The 26,489-nt window shown below is 46.5% G+C and overlaps 1 protein-coding gene across 6 annotated transcripts in view; it reads right to left on the bottom strand.

Annotated features, from left to right (window-relative positions):
- The window catches only part of COL27A1 (collagen type XXVII alpha 1 chain), a 227,542-nt gene that overhangs the window by 60,849 nt on the left and 140,204 nt on the right, over positions 1-26,489 (bottom strand). For all 6 annotated transcript variants that reach the window (XR_003095497.1, XM_025211218.1, XM_025211220.1 and 3 more), the window contains 6 exons: positions 23,701-23,754; positions 7,983-8,036; positions 6,347-6,391; positions 6,113-6,157; positions 5,840-5,893; positions 4,163-4,216 (listed from right to left, as the gene is read on the bottom strand). Coding sequence is in view for 5 of the 6 variants with exons in the window: in XM_025211218.1 (XP_025067003.1) it covers positions 4,163-4,216; positions 5,840-5,893; positions 6,113-6,157; positions 6,347-6,391; positions 7,983-8,036; positions 23,701-23,754 (306 nt within the window). In the remaining variant the exon portion in view is untranslated. The remainder of the gene's footprint in view (positions 1-4,162; positions 4,217-5,839; positions 5,894-6,112; positions 6,158-6,346; positions 6,392-7,982; positions 8,037-23,700; positions 23,755-26,489) is intronic.

Genomic DNA, 26,489 nt, shown 5'->3' with positions numbered 1-26,489 from the left:
AGTGTGCACAAAAGTCAAAGAACAAGCCAAGTGCCTCTTTGTGTCCTGTTTCCACAAGGGTGTCTCTCCTCGCCTACTCCCCACAAGCCTGCAACACACTCCTGACCTTGCTTTCCAAGCAGTCTCCCTCTAACTCCTTCAAACTCCTGGCGGTATTCAAGGGCTGATCTCCAGCCCTGGGAAAGAAAAAGAAGGAAGGGAGGAGCCCAAGCCTAGACTTAAACACTGTATATAAAGATCACATGTAGAAGGTAAGATGCTGGGTCACAAAAACATTCATCTTCTCTCCACTCTTGTCATCTGCCCCTTTGTTTTAACAGACTCAAAGGCCCAATCTGTGCAGTCTTTGTACCAGTATAACAATTCTACTTAATGTCCACTCCCAGTGTGAATGCAGTTACAGCAGTATGAAGGAGCCTTATATTGGTATAGCTTACTCCACATCTCTTACAGGGCAGGCTATACCATTATATACCAGAAAAACTATGTCCACCTGAGTGGGGGTAGATGGAAGGGATTGATCCAGTATAGTTTAAGTGGCATAATGCGTGTGTGGTAACTAGGACTAGTCCACTTGGGTCAGGGATGAGGTCTCCAATTTGTCCATCAAGTGCTACCTACCTCCTGTCATGGGGAGGAAAGGGAGTGAGGAACAGCAAAGTTACACTGGAGGTGGGTGGAGCTGGTGCCCTGGGGCAGAGCCCTTCAGAAAGAGCTTGCCAAACTTCTGATCTGACATTTGAATTCACCATCTCCCTTGTCTGGCTCTAGGAGAGGTTCAAGACCCCAGAATTATGAGAAGGGTTGGAGTCAGATCTATAGCCACCCCACAGTTAAGCTGTGTTAGATGAAAGAAAGGAGCTGGAAGATGGGATAACACAGGCCCTTCTCAGAGCCTATGCACTGAGGACACATGGAAAGCAGCAACTCCCAGCAAGCCTTGATTAAACACTTGCTGGAAAGTGAGGAGTAGGGAAGTGGTAGCAGCACATGCTACCTGTCTCTCTGCATTTTCCTTCCAGGATGTGTTTAATGTTGGTATGAGGAGGGTAAAGCTCACGTAACACCCCCTGCATCCCAGTGATGAGGGGGAGTGGTGTCTTTAATCTTTGCACATTTTACACTACTTCCTGCCAGCTCAGGGAGTGGGAATCAGTAAGACAAGCCCAAAGGTGGCACAGCAAAAATGGCCCTTACAGGGTTGTTTAGTTATTTGTTTATGGCATTTTCTCTCCAGACCACAATCTCCCTCTTCACTGAAGCTCAGAAACAAGAGCTCATAATCACAGGAGGTCTCAGCAGCCAGGGGAATGAAGCCAGTTTCCAGCTTTATGAATTGAAGGTGGAGGGGTGTGGGGGCATGGTGGGTGTAGGAAAAATGTGGGAATGTCCTGCAGTGAGAAAAACCAAGCTCTGGTGAAAGTAAAACCACCCTGTCTTGGTTTTTCCAATAGTGCAGGTCCAAGAGAGAGGCTGCTGGAGGAGATATACTAATATATGTAGCTCTGTGCTTTCATGGGAGGCAAGGACCTAGAGTGCTCAGTAGTAGCTTTCCAGATCCCCAGTGTGGTTTACCTCACCGCGAGCTTGCTCCGTCCAGTCTAGCAGGCATGAGAATGGAAAAAAAATCTCATGACTCATAAATTTTGCAGTGGGCTGTATTAAAAGGTACCTTCACTGCTGGTTTCAGCACTGAATGAACATCTTGACTATATTACAGTCTCAGGGCAATTGAGAGGAGCTACATGCAGATCAGGACTGACATGATCAGCTGGGACCGTAGAGGTGGATGCTCTCCAGGTTCCAGGAGAATGAGGAAACTTTATTGAGTAAACTTTTGCCATGCTCTACTCCCAAATCTGGGGGCAACATTCAAGAATAGTTCCCTTACTTTTTCTGCAATATGTCACTTTGGCTTCATGGCCATGGCAACACCAAATAAATGTGGTCTGCAGCACAGGCATTTCCTGAGGTCTCCTTCATCCAGTCATAGGAGTTAGATTGAGACTGGGTTTAAAGATCAGAACATGTCAAGACTGGGATGAGTAAAATGGTAACCAGTCAGAGATGGGAGAGAGACTTAGAGACTTAGAATGTGGCCTTACTCCAGATTTTTCTTGTTTGCTGCATGTCTGACTATACAACAGAGTGAACATGTAGTTCCTAATCGATGGGTGGGTCTACACGAGATACTTTACTGCGCAGTAGCGTAGTCTACTACACAATAAGCATGTGCATCTACACTTGCACACACTTACTGCGCAGTAAACCTCACTAATCACAAGTAAACCTGCTACTTGCAAGTGCAAGTAGCAAATTTGTTTGTGATTACTTACTGCACAGTAGTGCTCGTGTAGATGCCCTACCAGGAGCAAATCAGCTCTCAGTCAGCTGGTGGCAGGAGATTGCTCTCTGCCCCTGAGAGCTGCCTGCTGCCGGGGCAAGCTCCACCACCAGAGCCTGGCTGAGTACTATGTCCCCCTGCCCCAGCAGCAGGGAGCTCCAAGCCCCTGCTCCAAGATTGCAATCTTTATATCTCCCAGCCTCTGCTTGGCTATGATGACTGGGGTGTGGGGGGCTGGCAGATCCTTATCCCCCAGCACCAGCTCCGTGACCATGGGGCTGGTACTGGGAGATCCACATCTCCCAGTTGCAGCTCCACAGTCATGGGGCTCAAGCTGAGAGATCCATATCTCCCAGTATCAGCTCCGTGATCGCGGGGCCAGCACTGGGAGATCCTTATATCTCTCAGCGCTGGCTCTGCAGTCATGGAGCTGGCGCTGGGAGCTGCTTGCTGGTGGGGGCTGGGGAACCTGCTTCCTACCCAGCTGCATGATTGTGGAGCTGGGTGGGGAACAGGCTGGGGAGCCTGCTCCCCGCCTAACTCTGAAATCATGGAGTTGAGCAGGGAACAAGCTTTCCAGCCTGTTCCCCACCCAAGTCTGTGATCACAAAGCTGAGTGGGGAACAGGCTCCTCAGTCCCTGTCCCGTGATTGTGGAGCGGGGGCTGGGAATTGATCTGGTGATTGAGGCACAGGACTTGGAAAGAGTTGCAGGGATGGGGTAGATCTGCTGGTGGGGCAGTTAACAGTGAGCTAGCTACTAGCTGCCCCACTGGCGGATCAGGGCAGGGGGCTGGGACTTCTCGCTCCTCTGTAGCTCTTTCCAAGTCCCCTGCCTCCAATTCAGGAGCCAGGCCCAGGAGCTCCCTGCTGCTGAGGCAGGGGGACATTGTCCTTGCCCTGGCAGCAGGCAGCCCCCCCAGGGGCAGGGTGCAATGTCCCAGTCCCAGTTAGGAGACAGCTGTCTCCTGGCCTGGTGCTCCCTGCCACCCCCTGGGCTAGCACCCAGGGGGAACCTACAGTCCCCCCTGGTGGCAGCAGGGGCCCACTGCAGGGCCCTAGGAAGTGGGAGCAGTTTGCTGCCCATTAGCAGCAAATCTGCTCCTGCTTCCCTGCACGTGTGGATGCCTGCCTGGGAGTGTTTACTTGTGAGTAGTTTACTTGAGAGTAAACTGCTACTGGATCTAATGCATGTGTCAAAACACCCACTGGGCAATACCATGTTTGGTCCTGCTTGTAAAGAGGACTTTAAAATGCTGCTTCTCTTATGTAGACTGGACTGCCCCTCTAGCAATAGGGGCTATCCAATCTCCTGCCTCCTAGGTGTCTATGGGAGACCAGCCCAAAATGCATCGCACCACAGGATCAATGCTTAGCTACCGGTTTCAAGGGATGAAGCTATATGAGGTGCATTGCCAAAACTTTCCCAGAATGCTCTTGGGTCTGTAGGGTGGCAGGAACATGAGACATACCTGCTGCACATAAATGTGTGTGTGTGTGGACATATTCAACTATGTTACCTACAGCTAGGGCAGACCCTAGTTAATCCCAACACGGCTCTGTCTGTACTGTGGATGAGACCTGGATTTGTGATGTTTGTCTTGCCCTCTTCACACGGACTTTAGAACTAGTTTCAAACTTATAAAACACACAGAAATCTTCTCTTTCTCCCCATGACTTCAAGAGCTTCTATTGGGATGCAAGGCTAGAAATGGGACTGTGCAGCTACTACTCCTTGATTCTACCATTCTGGGTGGGTGAGGGAGGAATGCAGCAGAAGACAGATGTTGTGCAAAAATTGGCAAAGATCACACTCTACCTTATGTCCGATTTCTCCCAAGGGTCCAGGTCGCCCCTGTGGTCCCTGTGGCCCCTGCAAGACAGACACAAAGCTCCCTTCATGCAGCCATTTTAAATTCTGAAGAGCTACCCCCTAAGTATACTAGTGGAAAGTATAGTTAGCGTTTTTCTTGGGCTGCTCTCCTTGCAGCCCAAGGAAACTGCAAAGGTGTTCAGGAGAAGGCCACAGTGGTAAAAGAACCAGGAATGGGCAGCAAAGTACTTGAACAGCAGCAAACAATGAGTCAAAAGAACATTTAGGGTCAGAAGAGGTGAGGTGACTGAGCTGGTAATGTTAGTGTCCGTCCTCTAATCCACTCGCACACATCCCTACTGTATTTCCATTCCTACAGTGACAGAACCCTCCTTCAGCTATGCCACAGCCTTGCTTTGTCACTCCAAGACTGCAGCCCTTTCTAGTCTATCAGGCTCTGACCTGACCCCTGGACGGATGGATCCTGGATGGAGTCAGGCCCTCTTCCTCCATTTTTCTGATAATATCCAATGTATCAAATTCACTGTTCTCAACAACATGGCCTGATCCAGCCCATCCTCCCAGATACAGAACTCTCTGGGTTTGTCTTCTAACAAGCTGACGAATGTCTGACCAGGTCTTTCCTGAGGAGTCTACTGGACTAAGACTGTCATCTTTGCCAATCCTCACTGCACACATTTGGTTTATTATTTAACACTCAGGATTTCTAAGACCAGGACCTTATTGTGCTATGCAGACACATAGGAAGAAACCATTCCTGCCCTGAAGAGTTTACAGATAAGACAGAAGGACAGAAAATGGGATGGGAAGGCAGGAGTACTATCCCATGTTACTATGCCATTTTACAGATGGAGAACTGAAGTATTAGGATTCCGGGATGGGATTCTCTTCCCTTATTAGTATGACTTTGTCCCACTCTGTTCAAGTCCCAGAAAGTCCAGTAACACATCTACTACAGTAATGCACCATCATTTTACCCACAGGACTGAGTCACTATAAAGCAGCAAGGAGGAGGAGAACCTAGCCACTTTTGACATTAGCTTTTTTCAGGGACTCCAGCAGGGGGAACAGAATTGGACTTCGGTACGTAAGTTCATGCACGCGTCTAGTAAGTGGACTAGGACTTGGCCCTAAGTGACTTGCTGAGTTTCACAACTCGGGGAGTCTGTAGCAAATTCAGAAACTGAACCCAGATCTCCTAAGCCCCGTCCAGGACCTTCACTACAAAACTATCTGTTGTTTCCAGTGCTCCCCAGTCTGCTCAGGTCTGCTTTTTCAGCCATTCCTTACACAAGCTCTCAATCTTACCTTCAGTTCTCTGGCAGAGTCAGATCCAGTCTCTTTTCTAATTTTCCATTTATAATCTAACTTGATCCCCTTTATTCTTCCAGAATCCAGCCTTATCCCTCCTTCCTGCTTCCCTGCTAGGTCCAGCCCATTCTGCACTCTGCACTCTCCCTGGCTAATTAAGTGCTTTCTTCAGCTTTTTTAAGGTCTGCTTTCATTCTTCCTCCCACCTTCCTGGTCCCTGCCGGAAGTCCATCTAAGCTGGATTCACCAGGAGGGGAGGGGGGAAGACTGGGGACAAAGATCTGGAAGAGAAGGAAATGAGAGGAGGGAGAAAGAGCCAGACATATGAAAGGAGAATGAGAAGAAACTTGCCGGGTCACCAGGAGCCCCTTTAGGTCCTTGGGGTCCAGAAGGGCCTTGGATACCCTAGAATAATGAAAGACACCGTGATCAGCTCCTAAGCGTTTATACCTCCCAGCATGTCACATTCACCTCATAAACATTTAATAAGAGAAACACAGAGGTTTTCCTTCAGCCCATCACTGAGACACTGTTCAGGCTTCTCCTTCTGGGGCAGGAACCAAACTGAAGGATTCCAGTTAAAAATTAGTTGATAAAATGAAATCAAAGGTGTTTGGCACTTACGGGAAAGCCACGTGGTCCTGTCTCCCCAGTCTCTCCCATCGCCCCCTGTAAACACACGGTGACTGGAATTAGAGGCGAAGAACTTGTGGGAAGGCTCTGGGGCAGCTTGGCCAGGACAGCCTCTCAAAACTGCAGTCTGCAGTAGTAGGGACTGTGCATGCATGTGTGCACACTTGTGTGGGGCTTGGCACCCTGCCCATTTGCCACCCAGCACCAGCTCTCCCATGGACGTACCTGCTGCCCATCTGGCCCCATCTTGCCTTGCTCTCCCGGGTGGCCCTAAAAAAGACAAAGGCATCAACATCAGCACAGGCCATGAGACAGAGGCTGTTTAATGACTAGCTGCCCCTTATGCCCAAGTCTTCCTGTCCTCTGAATCACCAGCAGAAAGCCTCAGGGTCAGTCGTTTGCCCCCTGCCAGCATGTTAAAGGGCAGCCGAGTGGCATGTGCGCGGTCTGTCCTCTGCTATTAGGGAACATCCCTGCCTCGTGTGGCATTTGGAGTGTGCGGGGGCTGCACAATTCAATGTTTGGTGTCCAGGAAGAAGCTAAAACCCGCAAAGGACTGAAGAAACTCCCTGCCTCTGGTGGGGAGGCAAAAATTGCAGCATATTTAAAACTGCGTTTTTTTCTTCCTTGGCGATCAGCGGCAGATGGCCTAGCCAGCAGAGCCCCTCCGCCAATCTGGGCTGGGGTGGGGGCAAGCGGCGAAACAATAAAAATTAAAGGAGCTGCTGAGAGGGGGCACGTCCTCTGTGATTTACAGAGATCCCTACTTATAGGGAGTTCCTCCATCCGTAGAGAAACTAGGCCATTCCTCAAAGGGGGTTGCCTTGCCAGCATCCATCTGGGGATAGGCCTGTTTTATGAAGCTGCTCAGCACACTCTGTGTGCATAAAAAAATCCTGCCTAATGCCCTATTCTGGCCTTACTGTACAGCAAAGGCAGAGTGTGGGGAGGATAACAGTCCCATTTGCCTTTGATTTATACTCTGTGGGTGAATCCTTAAGTGAACAGGCATGGCAAGGCCTAGTCATCATGCAGCTTTTGTACCACTCTTGATTACTAATATAGTTTGACTGGTCAAATCCCAGATGTAGACTCAGTTTAAGGATGCGTTATGCTGCTGTAGCTTGTTCCCTTTCCTAACGGAACTCCATCATACTGACATAAGCATCTTTACGCTGGTAGGAGTGTCCCTCCACTTGGAAGGTGGGCTGGGGGTTGTACTGTTTGACTGTCCCAGTACAGTTGCAGCAGCACAGCTTGTGTGTGTGCAGACAAGCCCTGGGTTACCTTATGGATGCCTCTCACTTGAACAGTGAGGACTTTATCATGCTCATCTCTGAGCTTTCATTTCTGCCCAAAGGCGTATGCCTGGCCAAAAGCTTACCCAACATTTCTTTCTTGGGTCCTCCTGGCTTCTCTGCAGATGGAAAAGGTTTTGGGAGACCAGGCAATTAGCATTGCTACTGGTAGGGCACTGAACCAGTGTGAACAGATCCTGATGCTGTGAGACAGCGGAGTGGCTGCATGTTTGGGGAGAGCCAGGTTCTTTAACTCTAGCAAGCCTTGATGGTGGCAAGGGTCAGATCCTGGGAGCTGAATTTAAGGAGGGTTCTGCCAACATTGTGGAAGGCAACGTGCATTGCTACACAGAGGAACAGTGCCTGGGCTAAATGCTGCTGGCTTGCGCTCCATGCTCGGTGTGAATGGAATTAAAGCTATTCAACTTCATTGCAGCCTTCTAGATCCTGATGGCATCAGGAAAGGCTGAGAGCAGCAAGAGGGTGGTGATGGGAGACATCTCGATTCTTTCTTGGGCCAGGAGGGGAGCTATTAAGCATGCTCACAAGTGGTTTTATCTTACCTTGACACCTTGTGAACCTGGCTCCCCTGCTGGCCCATCAGGGCCTCTGGCACCCTAGAAAATAAAAACGTAAAAAATACTGGTAAAAAAGGAAAGAAAAGAAAAGAAAAGAGAGAGGGGGAGGAGAGAGCAGAGATCCATACCATGACTGATCAGCAGGTGTCTCTCTTGTGCAGCTAACAGACTTGGCCACAGGGAAGGATCCCAGCTTCCCCCATGCAGCCTGACCTCCCCACTGCCCTCCTACCCACTTCGACACACTTGGGGCTGGGAGCAGGCTGGCTCCGAGAAACAGACACCCTTATTTCACTCCCACCCCTTTGTCCGATTCTTTGCCTTCATCCTCCCTGCTTTTTGCCTACAGGGATGTACAAGAGGAGAAGGGTGATGGGAGTCCTGCTTGGTGGGTGATGCTGTTTAGTCACCTTAATTCTCTTCTCTTAACTCTCAGGGTGCTAGCTCTTTACACCCAGATGAATGTGCACGTACAGCATAGCTGTGGTGTTCAACGGGTTTAAAAGGCTGGGTTTATTGGTCTGTTTGTAACATTCACCTTGGAGTCAAGGCTGCTCTCTTGCTACAGTGCTCCTCATTGCAAGACTCATCCTACTGCATGCAGGGTGTGTAGCTCACCTGAACCCCAGCTTCCAATGCACTGGAAGCCCTATCAGAGCACCATGCGGTAGCTGATTCTCAAGAGCTCAGAGGACCCTCTGGGTCTCTGGTTGGTTTTTGTAGTTCACCTCTCCCCATATAACAGGTCAGAACACTTGTTTCTGTCTTGCCAACCTTCATCCCAAAATGAGAGCTGGAAGAGGAAAACCGGTCCTCTACATCTCCCTCATCCTACAGTTTTAACCTTTTGGGTGTCGCATGCTTTAAGTCACATCCAGGGCCACATCCCTGTTACTATACATGAGCCCAAAGAGATATGCAAGACCTACTATAAGCTTCACCTCCGTAACTAGGATGCTGGGTCCACAAGCCTCCCTTAGAATTGGATGTCCTTAAAGTTCAGTGGAGTAATTTTTCATTAGGTATAGATAACTACAATTTAGACAGCTGATTATAGCTACCTGCTGCTTAAGGACCCATCCATTGCTATGAATAGGACCAGGTATTCATCTAATTACAGAATGGGTAGGAATACGTATGGGCTGGCCCAGTTCTGATATTAGTGCTGCTTGTGTGTACAAAACCTCTCCGAACCATGACTATGTGTGAACCTTATTAATGTGTGAGAACATACCAGGTGTGCATGGTAGTATCCTGCTAAGCATATCTGTAAGAGTTAAAAAATCTTGGGGGTATGAGTCTGATTAGCCAAAAACCTGCTGGATCACTCCACTCATATATCGTGGAAGTCATGCTCATCACTTGAGATATGTCCTTCTTTTTTATGGGTGTGGTAATAGGACAGGACAGCATCATTTTTAAACAGCGGAGAATTAAAAGAGTAGCCTTAAAATGATCTCAGTGGAACTCCTTTCTTTCTCTCTTTCTTTCATACATACACACCCTCCTTTGTACCATCCTACTCCAAGTCTAAATTCTGTGATGGTGATAGACAGTAAGCAGAGGGGGTGCCAGAAGAAATAAAAGAGAAAACAAAGACAGATTAAAAGATGGTACTAATGTATGTCTTGCTCACAATAGGACCCTGATCTTAGTTGGAGTTTCTAGGCGCTACTGCATTACAAATAATAAATAATAATACAAAGCAGTGGTAGAAATGTTATGGTAAAAGGAATTCAGAGACTGGGCCAATGTGGAAATAGGGAAAAATAAGAGCCAATTTGCTTAATCGAGATGCAAACTGAGAGCCAAATATAATAATGGAGTTGGAAGCCAATATATTAGCAAAGCAACTACAGTGTGACAGCCCAAGAGAGAGCCCCATAAAGAGAGGCAGTGTAATAGCAAAAGACGTATGGGAAACACAGCCAGTTTATTACAGCAGACAAACACTGTCAATATAAAATAATGCAGAAAATTCTGCTGTTTTTGGCAAACACAAGACTGTATAGAGACAGGATAACCTCAAACCTGCACAGCATGCCAATAAGGACATGGATCTAAATAATGGTCTCTGAAAGAGATGGACAACACTGCAGCCGTGCTGCGTATGTATGGCTGGACATGTGACGTATCATTTTAGGGTTCTCTTAACCAGGTCCTCAGCTAATACCATTTCTACCTGAGCCACATACACAGTTGTGTGCTCTCAACAGTGGGTGCGTCTACATGTGCGCATTTACTGCATAGTAACCAAAATTACTGTGCAGTACAGGCTCACATCTACACATGCACACCTGTACTGCGCAGTAAGTATGATAACTTATGCTGACTTGAGTGTAAATTTGACTAACTTTAGTCCCAAGTCAGTCCACACACAGCATTAATGCGCTTTAATGCCTGCACGTGTAGATGCCAACCTATTCCCACTTACTGCGCAATAAATTTAAGCTGGCGTAAATGCACATGTAGACACACCTAGTGTCAGTGTCCCTTTTTAGGGAATAGTGAGGAATGCAAAGTTTATTTGTTAATGTTGACCAAAGCCTGAAGAACAGTGCTATAAAACAGCAAGTCATTTAAAATCAAGGTTATACAGAGAATAAAACCAAAGCAGTTACCCTTAGGAGGTCGGGGTGGCCAGAAGACAAGAACAAAGCAATGGGGCCATGCCTGGGGTTATTTTTTGGTGTTAGATAACTGGAAAATTCAGTTTACATGACCCAAAGCCCACTGAAGTGCTCCCAGTGCCTTCAGTAGGTGCTGGATCAGACTGGCCTGAGGATGCCAAGCACAGGGGACATATATCAGTACGAGCGTCCTCATCTTCACTCCAGCTTACATCTGTATGAGCAAAAATAGTGCTCAGGTGCCATCTCTCTTTTACTGAGGAAGAGTCAGTGGAAGTATTCAGGAGCACAACATAGAAAGATGGTCAGGGAATGCCAGAGAGGAATATGGTGACAGATCTGTAAGCTGGTGTAAAGGAGCTATAGTGAACAAGACAGGGTAGTCCATATTCTACAACAGCTGTGGACCAGGCTAGGTGGCACTGGCTGCATCAATATGTACAGGTGTGCATACCTCTGTGTGCATGTAGGCATGCATATGCCTGGCTTAATGCAGGAGCATATATGCACATGTGGATTCTAGGAACAACTGGATGTATTTACTTCCACAAGGCTCTGAGAAATAAAAAGTAGGTGATAAGAGTCCATGTGAGTATGAAACAGGCTTGGGGTGTGTGCTTCACACAGATATGGGGAAGCATACAAAGTGAATCTGGTCAGGTATCACGAACAGGTCAGGACCCGGCCAAATACCATTTCAATTACCAGGAGTTTTTGGCACCATGAAAAATTCCTGAGACTCTTTATGGGCTAGAGCAGTCACTCAGCTACAGGGAGGCAAATGCACACAAGCTGATCACGATCCCCGGCTGGTGCCAACCTTCATCTGATCCTAGAACATAAGGCTGTAATGAAGACACTAGTCTCATAAATAGCTGAGGCTCAGTGGGATCATAGAATCATAGAAAACTAGGGGTGGAAGGGACCTCAGGAGGTCATCTGGTCCAACCCCCTGCTCAGAGCAGGACCAGCCCCAACTAGATTATCTCAGCCAAGGCTTTGACTAGCTAGGTCTTAGAAACAAACAAGGATGGAGACTCCACAACCTGTTTGGGTAACCTGTTTCAGTGTTTTACTACTCTACTAGTGATAAGGTTTTTCCTAATATCTAACTTAAACTTCCCTTGCTGCAATTTGAGACTGTTGCTCCTTGTTCTATTACCTGCCACCACCGAGAACAGTCCAGTTCCATCCTCTTTGAACCCCCCTTCAGGGAGTTGAAGGCTGCTATTCAATCCTCTCTTCCCCAGTCTAAATAACCCCAGTTCCCTTAGTCTTTCCTCAGAAGTCATGTGCCCCGACTCCCTCACCATTTTCATTGCGCTCCCCTGGACTCTCTCCAATTTACCCACATCCCTTCTGTAGTGGGGGGCCCAAAACTGGACAAGGTACTCCAGATGTGGCCTCACTGGTGCTGAGTAGAAGGGAATAATCACTTCCTCCAACCTGCTGGCAACACTCCTACTAATGCAGTCCAGGATGCCATTAGCCTTCTTGGTAACAAGGGCAGATTGCTGGCTCATATTCATCTTATCGTCCACTGTAACCTCCCAAGATCCCTTTCTGCAGAGCTGCTGCTTAGTAAGTTGGTCCCCAGCCTGTACTGGTGCATGGGATTGTTCCAGGGCACGGTGACCACCTGCAGGTGGTGGCAGTGGCAGCAGTGGCGGGGGCATGGTGGTGGTGAGCGGGGAGCTCCCGCAGGCAACCATGGCAGTGTTGGTGGTGGGAGTGACAAGTGCTGCAGATGCTGCCACCAGCGGCGGCCAGCAGCGATCAGACACTGCCAGCAGCATCGGCAGCGAGGGGGGATGATGAGCAGAGACTGCCCGCACGTGCCGCCAGCAGTGTCGGTGGCGTTTTTTGCAGGGCGGGCATCGCCAAGCTCAGGGGGTGCACATGCACCCCACGTGCGTCACCAATGGCCCTAACTGCACTTGTCCTTATTGAAGATACTGAAGTACAGACCACTGCCCTCCTAGAAGGAACCCTGCAGAGGGGAAGCCTACACGCTGAGGTCTAGGAAATCACGGTGAAGCTTTCTTGGGTGCAACAGCAAACCTTCTGCTTTACTCGGAGCCTCCTTTGCTGTTTGCATCACTGTGGGCTGCAGAACAGTGCAGTGCTTGTACTTCACTTGGGGAAATGCGTAACAAAGAGAGACAAGCAGTCAGGCAGTTTGTGCTCTAAGTCAAACTGCCCAGCTCTGTGAATTGAGCTTTTGCCTTCTCTGGGTTGCCGGCAAACAATGAGCCCCTGTTAGGCAGAGAACTCTCTTCCCTAAACTCTGGCACCACGCAGCCATCCATCACTGCCCCGTCCAAATTTTCAGGAGAAACAAACACAAACAAAGAAAAAATAATATCCTGAGGGAAATTAAGCCCCCCTAGAAGTGTGGAGGCTTAGACCAAGAGATGTGATGCTCTGCCAGATAGAGGGAAGAGGATCCCGTGGTGAAGAGGAGGAACTTTCCTCAGCGGGAGTGGGTGTGAGGGAGAGCCGTCCCAGACACTCTGGCCTTGGACATGCAGGACTCGCTCTCTCTTGGCTCTGACGGGAGAAGAGGGTCATGGCAGAATTGACAGATCGAAACATGGGGTGTGTGTGTGCATGTGTGTGTGTGTTGGGGGGGTTTCCAATTTAGCACCGCAATCAGCACCCTGGAATTGCTCCCCAGCAGACAGGAACCTAGGATTCTCCGAGTGGGTCGGACCCGAGGCCCATCACGTTCAGCATCCTTTCCCCCACGGTAGCCAGGATCAGCTGCTTTAGCAGAAGCAAGAACTCGGTGCTGCCTGCCCCATGTTACCTTTCATCCTGGTCTCTCATACTTGGAAATCATGTCGATAGCCTGTCCAATTTCACTGTTATTACCTAGGGCTATCAAGATAAGTATCCCGCCTCCCTTTGCATCTTGGTTCGCTGCCCAAGGGATTGCGGCAGCCACTCCAGTTCTGTAAGGCAGGCTCAGGACCAATCTTACCGAGTCTGTACTGGCTCCTCCTTTTCTTTAGACCATTACAACCATTCTCCGCAAGTCTCTTTCCCCACTAGCATCTCTGCCAGGCCAGTAAATGGACTAGAAACCTCAACCCTATAGCGTAGTGAGCTGAATTTCAAGTGCAATCTGAACTTCTGCTTTCTTGCTGTGCTACAAGAAGACAAATAATCAGTGTGGACAACACACACACCAACTGCTTCTATGCGGACTGTTTGTCTTGTGCTGAGGGCTAGGTCCTCATCCCTGTTGGGAGTGCTGAAGTGTTATTCTCTTTCCCTGGGAAGTTCAGAGCAGCAGCCTGCTTCATCCGCCACATGCCTTATCCTAAGCCCATCCTCCCCAGGCTTTACTGAGCTACAGACAGACACAGAGACACCGAGCAGGCATCCAAATTAGCCATGGCCCATACAGCTATTCCATTCGCTTACAAGTCCAGCCTCCTCTGAGAAGCGAGCAAATCCCTCTGGTCTCCCAACATAACCCCCCCTTGCCTCCTTTTCCAGTCACTCTAAGCTGTATTTGGGGGGGAGAGCGGTCAATGAAATGGATAAAGTCCCCGACGAGCTCCAGAGTGTGACTGAGCCCCGTCACGGCGCTGCAGCGTGGGCAGCGAAGCCTGAGACCCCCGACAAGGCAGCCTGTCAGTACGAGCTCGGATACAGCAGTGTTTAAAATATCGTAGTTTCTTCCAGCAGTGCTCTGTCACCAGGAGCCCAGGATCCATCAGGACGACCCCTGTCGCAGTGGTTACCTGGTTAATCCCACTACAATACACTCCATCAGCCTCTGACCTAAAGAAGGTGAAACCACCTCTGGATGCAGAAACAGATGATGAAAGCTTCATCCTCTCCGGCCTCCCAGACTAAACGGCTTTCCCTAATTCACCCTGACAGGAAAAGCTACATTTAGCCAATTAGTTAAATCTTTTGAACTCCTTTCTTCTGACAACGGCAGTTACAGACCAGTGAGGGAAAACTTGGCCAATCTCCAGGAAATGTTAATGCCAGCCAGCTGCAAGGAGCAGGACCTCCAGTACAATGCATTCTCACTGCACACCAGGGACCTGAGCGCAGCCAGGGGAGCTGTGATTGCTTAATGCCAGCTGTAAACTTGGTCCCTAGAGAGTGAGGAGCTAAGTCAGCTTGAGGGTATACTTATTTTGCACATCGGCCTCAGGTAGAGGTACCCAAGCCAGGTACAATCTAGACATATTTTGAGAATGGTGGATTGGGATAGTCAAGGTACAAAATACTCTTATGGCAACAATTTCATTCCTGTTGACAACATCTCATGGAGTGGCCTCTGCTGTGACATTAGCTGCACAACCTAAGGTTTCATTTAACACATTATAATTATATTGTAGGAGCTCCCAGATACCATGGCTGATAAGCTCACTTGTGCTGGGTGCTAACGAAGGCTTATAATTTACATGGCCAAGAGAGAAAAGAAAGGGAGGACTGAAAGCAGACTATGATCTCCATTTTCCAATGTGAAAACGGAGGCACAGAGAATTCTAGGCCTAGATACTGCAAATTACTTAAGAGCATGTGTAATGACTGCTGATTTCATAGACGTCTTTGGCATCTAAGCTGGACCCCACTAAGTGACTTGGTCACACAGGAAGTATAGCACAAGCCAGGTACTGAATCCAGATCTCTCGATTCCCATTTCAGATCATTAGCCACAAGGCCGAGCTTCATTTCTATTTAAACAAGCTCCTGGCCCCTTTGGTTATGCAGGCTCCGTGGCTGGAGAGGTGGGGAGGCATGTGGCTCTGACCTGGAACGATACCATCACTTTACGGTTCACATGCTTGACTCCAGAAGGAGGTGCGGCTTCGCCATTTTAACTGAGGTTTGCAGTGACACCACAGACCCCAAAATGAAATCCAGTGCGGGGGAATGTGTGTGGGGAAAGCCTGCAAAATAAAACTGCTGAAGTTTGTTAGAGTCCTACTTCACAGTTCTACTTAGTTACAGTTCTTGTTTAAATCTCAGTATTGTGCCTCATGGGGCTATGCAGGAGAAGCTCAATGGAGATGTAGGCTCCTAAATCACTTAGGCCTATTCACACATCATCTTGTCATGCTATACTTGTCATACTTGCTAGTCTGTTATAAACCTAGGCTCCTCTGACACTCACAAGTAAGCTCAGAGTACAGTATTATTGGCAAGTGTGTAGCCTCAGCCAGTATTACCTTCAGAGAGCATCATCAGTGACCAGCCCTGTTGACCAACTGAGATTAAACAAAGTAACGAGGTTGTTAATAAGCGCATCAGTTCATAAGATGTGAATTTCGCTAGCTCCCAAACTGCAAAAGTTCTCCAAACTTAAGGCCTCAGGTTTATTTCTAGTCTGTATTAGTCAAGTAGAGATCTACCATACAGTTACAAAGCAGACAGAAAAGACCCAGCAAAGGGTTTCAACAAGGAGGACAAAACATTTTTCTTTTTAAAATGGTGAGAAGGGTCAGGCAGTGGCAAAGAAGAGACCATCAAACTTTGATATATCAAAGGGAGAGAGACACACACAAAACCTGCAGTGGGGCTAATTCTTGCCTCCTGGTCCACATATTAACCCCCGCCCCATGTGATTGGTATCTGGTAATGCACACCTTTGGTACTGATGCCTGATGAAAGATTTATCTGGAAGTGTCCCAGGGGTACTGAACTGTATCTCTGTATCCTGCAGATAAAAAGCTTCAAGAAATCTAGAACTTTAGTCTATATGCCCTGTGGCTCCTGCATGCTCCAGGTAATAGGGAACAAGCTCAGTGTTTGTTCAAAGGAAATGTGGCAACCCAAGTATTGGGAAGATGTGTGGAATGAACAAAAGCTTTCACCACTGCATCTGCTGAAGGACAATTATGCGGGCAAGGTGGTATCAGAGACAAGACATTCCTCCTGGAAATCCAAAGCATCTGTTCTCATTCCAGGTGTTCCTGGTTTATTATCAAAGGTTCAGCCAAATGAAAAAGATCTTGGTGCTTTGACTGAGGTCATCGGATGTCACAGTGAATAGTACCTGAATAAAACCATGAGCGCAGCAACTGCTGCTGGATCTGCTCCTGACATCGACAACTAAACTGGGAAGCATCCCTCCCCACCCTCACTGTCAAATGCACTAGAGACTGATGCTAGAAACAGGAGTCTAAAATGTACTAGTAGTATTAGAGACTCCTAGCACAAGCAGAGGTCTTCCCATGGACTGTGGTACCAAAATGTTTCCCAGAGAATGATGCAGACTATAGATAATTGAAATACAGCTAATCTGTGATGGGGTTCAGGTACTTATTGCTTTTGTGGAGAAATACAGGAGATTTCCCTCTGTCCACAATCCATGCCCCTACCACCTCAAAGGTCTTCAAATAATGAGACCATCCTTTTCCAAGGGAGATTGACTATAATACATATTATATTAGGCCAGAAGGTCCTGTGCAGCCAGGAGGTTTTCATGCCAATCTTTCAGCCAGCTGAAAGGTCACTAGAGAGCAAAACAAGATGCTTTTCCACCTACTGGTTGCCAGCAGCTTAGCCCTGCCAGCCCAGGAATACAGGAGTGATTTTAGAACCCAAGTTCAACTAATTCCACTTTGCAAGATGCCCGAGTTCAGGAAATCCTTGAAGCCCGCAAAGCTTCAAGCTATAATGTGTATCCAAATAGCAGCAAGAGTCAGCCTGTAATTCTGGAGCATGCATGTTATTCAGATCTTCACTGATTTTACCTGCATATTGTTTGATCATTGATACAGGGTAGCACCGTTGTGATCTAGATATACTCAGCCAGTTCTGGCTCTGGACTGCAGCACTTTTGAATTTCTTAAGTAAAATCCCTGGATTGCGGACAGACATCTTGGAGGTGAAAACAGGCCCGGATTTGAAGCTAGTCAGAAAGATTTCAGCTGAAGGTTTTCAGATTGTGTTGCAAAATCATAGCTTCAGTTGATATTAATGCTCCCATACAGGTTCCCAATTGGTTTCTGGGTTGAATTAAGAAAGGATGATGAAGCCAGGCATAGTCCTGCTGTGAGTAGTTGATTAGCAGGAGCTTGCTCCCCTGTACACTGTGCACAGTATGGTCTGTTGATTCATTAGCTGAGTGGGGCTTATTTTCCCTGGCAATGTCCTTGGGGTTCCTGGGACGTGTTGCTGATGGCGTGAAGAGCAATGAAGGTAAACAAATGTCATAGGTCCCTGTGGTTTTAACATTTGTATTCTGACATTTCCAACATGTCTGGCTGTTTTCATTTATTTTTTAAATCCTAACAGGTGTCACTTTGTAAGTGCCAGACCTCACAGGTCACAATAGCCTCATTTAGGAAGATCATCTTTAGAACAGCGGATTTAGAGAAAGAGAAGCTCCTGCACAGTGACAAAGTCAGAATAATGTTTTCAAAGGGAAGCACTAAAACAAAAATGTGCTTACTGTTTGCAGATTCTGAACACCCGCAGCTTCTATTCTTCTTAGCTGAGATAGTGGGTGTTTAGCACTTCTGTATATCAAGTACTTTTATTTAGGTGCCTAATGCAAAGACGGTGCTCTCCAAAGTTAATTATGTAAACAATTAATTACAATAGTCAATCAGAAACAATTCAAATCTCCACTATAATGTCTTTGGTACTAGGTCCTCTGCACAGCCACCACTTAGTACTAGCTTTTCTCCCAGTCAAAGAAACTCAACTATGGAAGCAATCTGAATTCCTTAATGGACTACCAATTTGCCACATTTGCTGATCTGAAGTGTTAGGCAGTGAGTAGCATTTGATAGGAAGAGAAGCCAGCTAGGATCCACTATGGATCTAGGAGTCTTGGTATATCACAGACTCAGTGTAAGTCTGCAGTGTGATGATGTAGGGCAAATGTGATTTTAGGATGCACCAGTAGAAACATTAGATGCAACATGCAGGATCTGATAGGGCCTCTTTACTTGTGCTGGTTAGGTCTCATCTAGAGTACTGTGGGCAGTTTTGGGCTCTACATTTTAAAAAGGACATGGAGAAGTTAGAAAGGGTCCAAAGGTGAGCAAGAAAAATGATAAAGGGCTGAAGGCAAGCCATGTGAGGAGAGGCTGAAAAAAATAAGCAAATTCAACCTGCTGAAAAGGTGCTTAAGAGGGGATGTTATAGCAGTCTTCAAATACCAAAAGGGCTACCATACAGAAGAGGAAGAACACTTTTTCTCTCTTGTTGCAGAGAGCAGGATGCTGACCAATAGTTTGAAGTTGCACCAAAATAGTTTTAGACTGGATATTAGGAAAACAGTCTTCACTGGTAGAGCAATGAGGCAGTTTAAAAGACTGTGGGAAGTTGTGGACTCTCCACCAGTGAAGGCATTTAAGAAGAGATTGGACAGGGATGGTCTAGAAGTTGTTATGCCTATGTTGTCCTATGGGTATTTCCAATGCTTTTGGGCTATGCCACAGAGGCCTGGGAAGGAATTCCCCCTCGCCCCTCCTGCTGCTATGTGCTTCAAGGAACTTTTTTTTTTGCCTTTCTCAGAAGCATTGGGGGTGAGCTACAGCCAAAGCTAGACATTTTGACTGAGATGTGCCCATGCTCCTGGCTTAAAGCTGGAGGTTCCTGGCTAGAGGGTCTTGTCCCTCTGCTCGGGGTCAGGCTGATCATCATATTTGGGGTCAGGAAGGAATTTTACCCCGTGGTCAGACTGGTACAGACTGTGGACGTTTCTGCCTTCCTCTGTAGTGGGGATCGTGGCCCTCTTCCTTGGATCTCTTGAACATATTTTAACAACCATCATAGCAGAAGTGCATTGGCTACTGTAGTTCACCCTATGTTACCTGCAGCAGGTTAGGGTGTTATGCCTTGGGTTCTGTCAGGGTTGACTTTGTAGTTTTACTAAGAGGTCAGACAATGGATTGGTACAGGATGGGTTAGATATGAATGATCTTGCCTCTTGCAGGGGGTTAGGCTAGATGATCTCTGGAGGTCCCTTCCAGCCCTACTTCTCTATGAGTCTATGAACTAAGCAGTTAACTTTAATTGTGCGAGATATGGGACTGTTCAGCCTAGAAAAGAGAAGACTTTGGGGGGATTTGGTGGCAGCTTACAAATATATCAGGGGAGAGCATCAGGGGCTAGGCAAAGAACTATTCAGCAAAGTGCCCCAGGGGAAAACTAGGGGCAACAGTCATAAACTCCTAGAAGAAGGTTTCAGACTGGATATAAGGAAAAACTTCTTCATGGTTTGTGTGACCAGACTCTGGAATAGACTCCCAGCAGGGGTGGTGCAGGCACCTACCCTAGAGATCTTTAGAAGGAGACTGGACACACACCTTGCTGGGTTTATTTGACCCCAGCAGTCTTTCCTGCCCAGAGCAGGGGGGCTGGACCCGGTGATCTCACGAGGTCCCTTCCAGCCCTGAACTTGTGTGAATCTGTGTGCTTAATTCTCGTTACTTTAACTTCAAGCACATGCTTAAGTGTATTCTGAATACGGATGGACTTAAACACATGCCTAAAGCTGAGTTGGGCTCTCAGGGCAGAGAGAAGAGGAATATTGCATTTGTAAAGGATTCTACACTATTGATTTGATGGCTAAATAAAAAAGGAGGAAATGATACTCTGTCTTTGTAGTAATAAAAGGAGAGTCATGCTTTTTAAAAGGTTTTCTTGTTCAAATTGCTATTTGTAGCTTGACAATACAATAGCTTTAACAGCTTAAATACAGACTCTAAAAGACTGCATTGTTCCTTACAATCAAAACCATATTCACTATTTACGTTTTCTTCAAAAGTGAAATTATTGTAATGAAGTATCCACAAACACAGATCAGTGGAATCCACAAACATCTGGCAGAGAGTTGCATTAATGTTTCCATTCTGAATTGAATTATGTCTCTTCTGTGGACTATAATAGAGGGGGAGCTCTGCAAAGGGCAGTGTCTGAAATTACAGTGAGGGGATCATTTCCCAAATCCTCAAAAACTCAAAGAAACCAACAGCCTGAGTGGCGAGGATGCTTAGCAAGGAGGAAACACTAGACAATTGAGAGAGAGGCAAACAGAAAGCTTCCAAGGCAAGAGAGCCGTTAGACTGAGCTACCCTATTGCTCATAGGGGTGAGCTCATAACTGTTAGACTGAGCAACCCTATTGCTTATTACTCAGGTTATCATTCGACAGTGACCTTTGTGATTCTATAGCACAGCTCTAATTCTCCATTGCTCTCTAATGGATGGTGCAGGTATTCTTTAGAAGGGATATCTGTCACTCTCAAAGTCTGTATTTTTAAGAATCCTATTCCTATTAAATGATAAAGGTCTTTTACATGAGGAAAGTATGTCCAGCTATACACCACCATACATCACTGGTTTGAAAGACAGGTTCTGCTTAGGATGTGAGTAGTTAAGTGAGCTGCAGAGCACTACCTGTAACTGCTACAGACAAACAAATGACACCTAGTTGATTTAAGCTGAGTAATAAGGTCCTGTACAGATAGAAATGATAACCCTTTTTCTTTCCTTGACATTGGCTCCTCATCTCCCTCCATGTTTTGTTCTTCCTGGTCTAAAATGGCTTTTTGCAGGACTCTGCAGCCAGGCCAATGCCTGACTACCATTTTTAGTCCTTGGGACTTTGATGTGGTTAGAAGTCTGGGCCTTCTCAGACACGAGCAGAATTCTTGAATGCAGGAATGTAAAGGAGAGCACAACTGGGATTAGAGCTGCTAGGTTTGACATCTGGAAAGGAAATGCAGTTCAGCAATGCCAAGCAACATTTCTATAGCATATGGTACTCCATTGCAGAAAGGAATGGAGCTGGTAGAAGAAGCTGTTCAGAGAAGTCAGATGGCTGGCTGCTGAACTGCTCCAGGGGGGCTGGCACCTTCTTTGCCTTTACCTTGCTTCAGTGTGATGGCATCTGACACCCAGCACCCACTGGCATTAACTGCATCTTTAGAAAAGGGCTATTTCACCTCTATGTCAAGTTGCCATTTCCTATTCTCAGTCCTTCTATCAACATACTCATTTAAGATACTAATGCACTAGCTAGGGCCTACAAATAGGTTCCATCCCCTCTACACATCACACCCCACAAACAAGTTAGTTCCTTATAGAAACTGAATCTATTCTAGGGTCCAGCTCTCATTCCAACTGGAGGAAAAATTCCCACTGGAAATTAAGAAAAAGCAAGAAAGAATTAGCTGCTGTAGTTCTACCTCATTAAAAATGGAGTTTTACCCAGCAGGATAATAAATATCTGCTTCATCAGTTCTAAAAATCAGAAAACCTGCAAGCTGCTCAACCAGCCTGACTCCTTGTTGTCCAATTCAACTAGTTCAGCTAGACTGTAAGGCCCATAGGGACATCCCAAGCAAGTCTGAGTCTTGAGGCAAACAAGAGCCAAGTAGCACAGTTGTGCACGGCTGGCTGCTGGAAACCCAGGGCACTTTTACACAGATTAATCGAGTCGGGTGGAGCGTTCTAATCCGAACGCTCTGGTTTGCCGCAGCGTCTTGTGTATTCAGTGTCCCATGTTTCAAAATAGTGGTGGGGGTGCTTAAACTAAAGTTCATTGAACGAGCTTTAGTTAAAGCACCCCTGCTGCCACTTCGAAATGCGGGATGCTGAATACATGAAATACTGCGGGTGTTTTAATTAAAGCGGCTCCCGAGCGCCACTCTAATTAAAGCCCCCCACCCCTGGAGCATGTGTATAGGTTCCCCCAGACTTGGCTCGTGCAATGGGGTTCATACTCCAGAACTAGAAGCTGAGAGAGAGAGAAAGGGAAGGAACTTGGACTCCTCTCCTGCCATTGCATGCATTAGAGTACTGAAGATTACACCTGAGCTAATATCTTTGATGCTCTCCAGGGAACTCCACAGAGCTTGTGCAGTGGCCGGGGCAGGGCTCATCCACAGTTTCCGGCCTGTTTAGCTTTGCTCTGTCATTGCATATCAAGGTATTCATTCACAACCTTCCTCAGAACGAACGTCTCCAGTTGCTCTTCAGTCACGCTCATGAATACCCTGACCAATTCTATTAGTTCCTGATGTGTAACACAGAGAATCTGCAGCTCCCAAGAGATTTCTTCAGAACGGGAGTGCTGGAATTACAATGTGAGGCCTTCACAAGGCAAGGTGTGGGGGCTGTGGGGGTAGAAAGGAAGCTGGTTTCTCCATCCAGAACCCAAAACTGGACACTGTGATTTAACTGCTGGGGTAGGACATTATTTAGTGGCCTTCTAGCATGGCTTTTAGAACTGAAAACAATTCATGGTTACATAATGCTGTGATTATAAAACTGTCTCATCACATTAATCCTTTTCATTCTACCCTATTCCAGCTGGTTAAGGAAAAAATTAGTTCTGGTATAGAGAAATGAATACGAACATTGATCCTAGGTTCCCCAGGCAGGAATTGCTGCATTAAATGATTTAGAAGTGTAGCCTGTGGCAGGCAGATTATAACATTACTCCAGCCCTAGCCTTCAAAACTAAAATATGCAAAAGTAAATATTTTGAGATCATTAGAAAGAAGGCCCACACAAATACAAAGAAGTCTGATGTTCTTGCAGTCCTCCACAAAACCCATGTGCAATCACTAGCCATTAAAACTTTGCAAACATTAGCTGGGTATTGAACCAGAAGTGGGATGGGTGAGAGCTCATCAAAGCCATGAGCAGGGGCTCTCCCAGTCATCTAATTGAAGCTTTCACTCTTCCTAAATTCACCATCACTAGACTTTGTATTATCCAACTACCCAAGAAAGTGCTGTCATACCTGACTGGGAACCACAGGTGGTTAGAAAACATAATGAGTTTTAGCTTCATGCCATCTTCGGAAACCCTAAGTCAAGACACCAACCTTGAAGTTAACACTGCCCTTATATTTTAGCTGCATTAACCTTTTCTTCAAGGTTCCTGTGTCTCCAATAAAGGCAGCTTTTCTCTTCTACAGTTCATCAGCCAAAGAAACACACCACCCCTCCCCATATATCTTGACATCATCTCTACTTAATACTAATTCTTATTCCAAGGAACTAAGGCCCTACATTTCTCAACAAAAGGTTGAAACAGGAGAGTTATGGAATTGCTACTTAGTTAGCAACTGCTTACCCGATGGCCTTTGACTCCTCTTATACCTGGGGGTCCACGGACTCCGGCAGGGCCCTACAACAGGAAAAGGATTTTAGAGGAAACAAATGGAAGGCAAGGAAAGGCGGCATACAGGGGTCAAACCAGAGAAAGGATTTATGAGAAGACAGTCCAGAGTTACATACTTGTGCACAACCTTCATGCATTTTAGTTACACCCGCTTGAAATACAAGGTTGATCCAGTGAGGTCTGCCAAAGATACTGCCATGTCTTCAAATCTTGTCGTGCTATCAGGTCATATCTAGAAGTGTGGCTTTGTGAATATATCAGTGATCTTTAGTTTATTAAGCTCTTCAAGGCAGGGATCATGACTGAGATTTTCAAACCTGTGTCTGAAGTATTTGGTGGCTGAATCTACAGAGATGTTGAGCATGCACAGCTCCCCAGTCAAAGCTTCTGAGAGCCACTGGGCATGTCTACATGAGACAGTAAAGTAGTTATCTGTGCAGTAAATGTCTCAGCATCTATGCATGCACCCCTATGAGGCTATTAGGAATAAACTAATTTACTTTGCAGCAGGATAGTACTTGTATTTACTTAAGGGTAAAAAACTCAGCAGCAGTGCACGTGCAGACTCCGGCTAGCCCTGCAATGAAGCACCCTTGTGCCCCATCCAGCCCCTCCACTGCACACTGAGCTGGGGGGAGCAGCCCCAGGCTGGCAGGCTGACCCCTGGGGCTCCCTGCCAGCCGGGGCTGCTCTGCCCTGGCTCAATATGCTGCAATCCTGGGTGCACGTGCAGATGTGTGCTCAGCAGCAATAAGCTCTGGAGCGATAAGTTCTGGAGCCTATTGCTGCGCATTAATAGGATGTGCCTACTGCTTAGCACCTTTAAAAGAAGTTAGGCTTGTTATTTAGGTAAATATAGAATCAGCCACCTTAGTTTAGGCACTCAACTTTAAACTTTTTGGCCAACTACAGATTACTTGTCTTTAAGTGCCTAGTGCATTCTTGGTGTTGCATAGATAATCATACTCAGATATGGAGCTCCTTTTATATTACCAGGGCTTTGATGGTCATGCCAGTAGTTGCAATAAGATCTCAGAGCTTAGTCAGTGACCTTGACATCTCTTGTGTTAACATCACAAATGCAGGAAATATACCAAAAAATGAAATATTTTCTTGTTAAGAGTCTCTTAGAACTGTAAATGAGTTCAATTACTTTACAAGGATTAGACCAATAATCATGCATTTCTAGATTGTAACTTAAATAGTGTATTAAAAACTGAGAATGACAGATTCCATATTTACTCTCAGAAATGCCACATAATGTTTTGCTATTTATATACTAAAGATTTTGCCAACTGTCAAGCCCTGAGAACTCTGCTGAGAATCCAAACAAAATCAGATTGTGATCCTTCTGCTACTTATATCATCGCCACTAATAAAGCTTCTGCTTTTGAAACACAGTTAACAGTTTGAAAAGTATAAAAGTGCAACGCACAGTTGCTTTGCTGACAGTACCCAACGTGGAATAGATTCCAACCCATTCTCTTGTAGCTGTTTGCTCTACACCATGATCTGTAGTAGAGTCTTTATTTTTTGGGTGAAGGGAGTGTATGTGACTGAGTCACACAAGGAGCAGCTGGTTCAGATGCACATTAAGTTATTTTTTAACGTAAACACACATTAAAATGAAATACTCTGTTAGTGTTTGGAAAATCCTACACATGAAGTATTTTGCCCATTCCAAAGAGCTTAGGAAAAAACCTAAATGCACAAAAAATTCACTCCAGCAATACACTCCAGGACAACTGGCTCCCACACTTAGTGCTTCAAGGAGCCATTAGTCAGTGAAGGTGGATGGCACTAAAGTGATTCCATAAATTATTGCAGAGGCTGTATGTTAACACAGGAGATGCATCAGAATGGGGCAAGGGAGTTTGTTTAAAGGCCAAAATGGGTTGAAACTGTGGGTAGAGTTTCATGTCTATCAACTACAGCTCTGCTCTCCTCTCCAAACCAGTGGAGTCATCAATGCTGCTAAGGCTCAGTGGGCTACTCTTGCCTCTAAAGGTTCATTCAACAACAAGAACAATAAGCTACAGGTTTGGTTTCAGAAGTAAATAATAAAGGCTTGTTTGGAAGAGAAATAGGCAGCAGCAGCTGGAGGTAATAATAATGGAGATTTACTACCAAGAGATTGATTCACTGGCCTGGCTGGGAAATATGGCTTATCTAATTGGGACTTTGCTTTTGTTTTTTAAGTGAACTCGTGGAGAAAACGTTTTGCTTGGATGACACTACTGGTTATTTGATGGCAGGAGAACAGGTTACTGGAGGAAGCTACAGAACTTCCACCCTTCAGATGCTCTCAAGAGACCTTTAGAGATCTGAGGATGTGTTGCTTCCTTTGGGCAAGATTCTGGTGCTCTTCCTCATGCCAAGTGCCATCTTATACTGTGTGTTGTCCCCTGACTCCCATGGTGCTGCTGGTGATGCACCGTGCTGTGCAGCATTGGGAAGGGTGGTGCACATGACCTCCCAACCATCAGCAGGTCTTTGTTATTGCAGAACCTGATCTCTGCTGAGAGGGAATTTAGGGGCTTCTCTCAACTCCTTCTTCCTCCCCTGTGCTCAGGCAAGCACAAAAAATATATCTAGCAAGTGCATGTATTTGTGGCTCAAAGAGGTACAGGGGAGCACCCCACCCACAGTGCAAACGGTGCTGCCAGTGGCAACCATGGATGATGCTACGAGGAACAGGTAAGTAGCACGCTGTAGTGTGATGCCTTGAGTCTTCAGTCACA

The sequence above is a fragment of the Alligator sinensis genome, unplaced genomic scaffold (genome assembly GCF_000455745.1).
Source record: "Alligator sinensis unplaced genomic scaffold, ASM45574v1 scaffold388_1, whole genome shotgun sequence".
NCBI classification, from domain to species: domain Eukaryota; kingdom Metazoa; phylum Chordata; order Crocodylia; family Alligatoridae; genus Alligator; species Alligator sinensis.
Note: the sequence above shows the minus strand (reverse complement) of the source record. Positions and strands in the feature narration are given on the sequence as shown.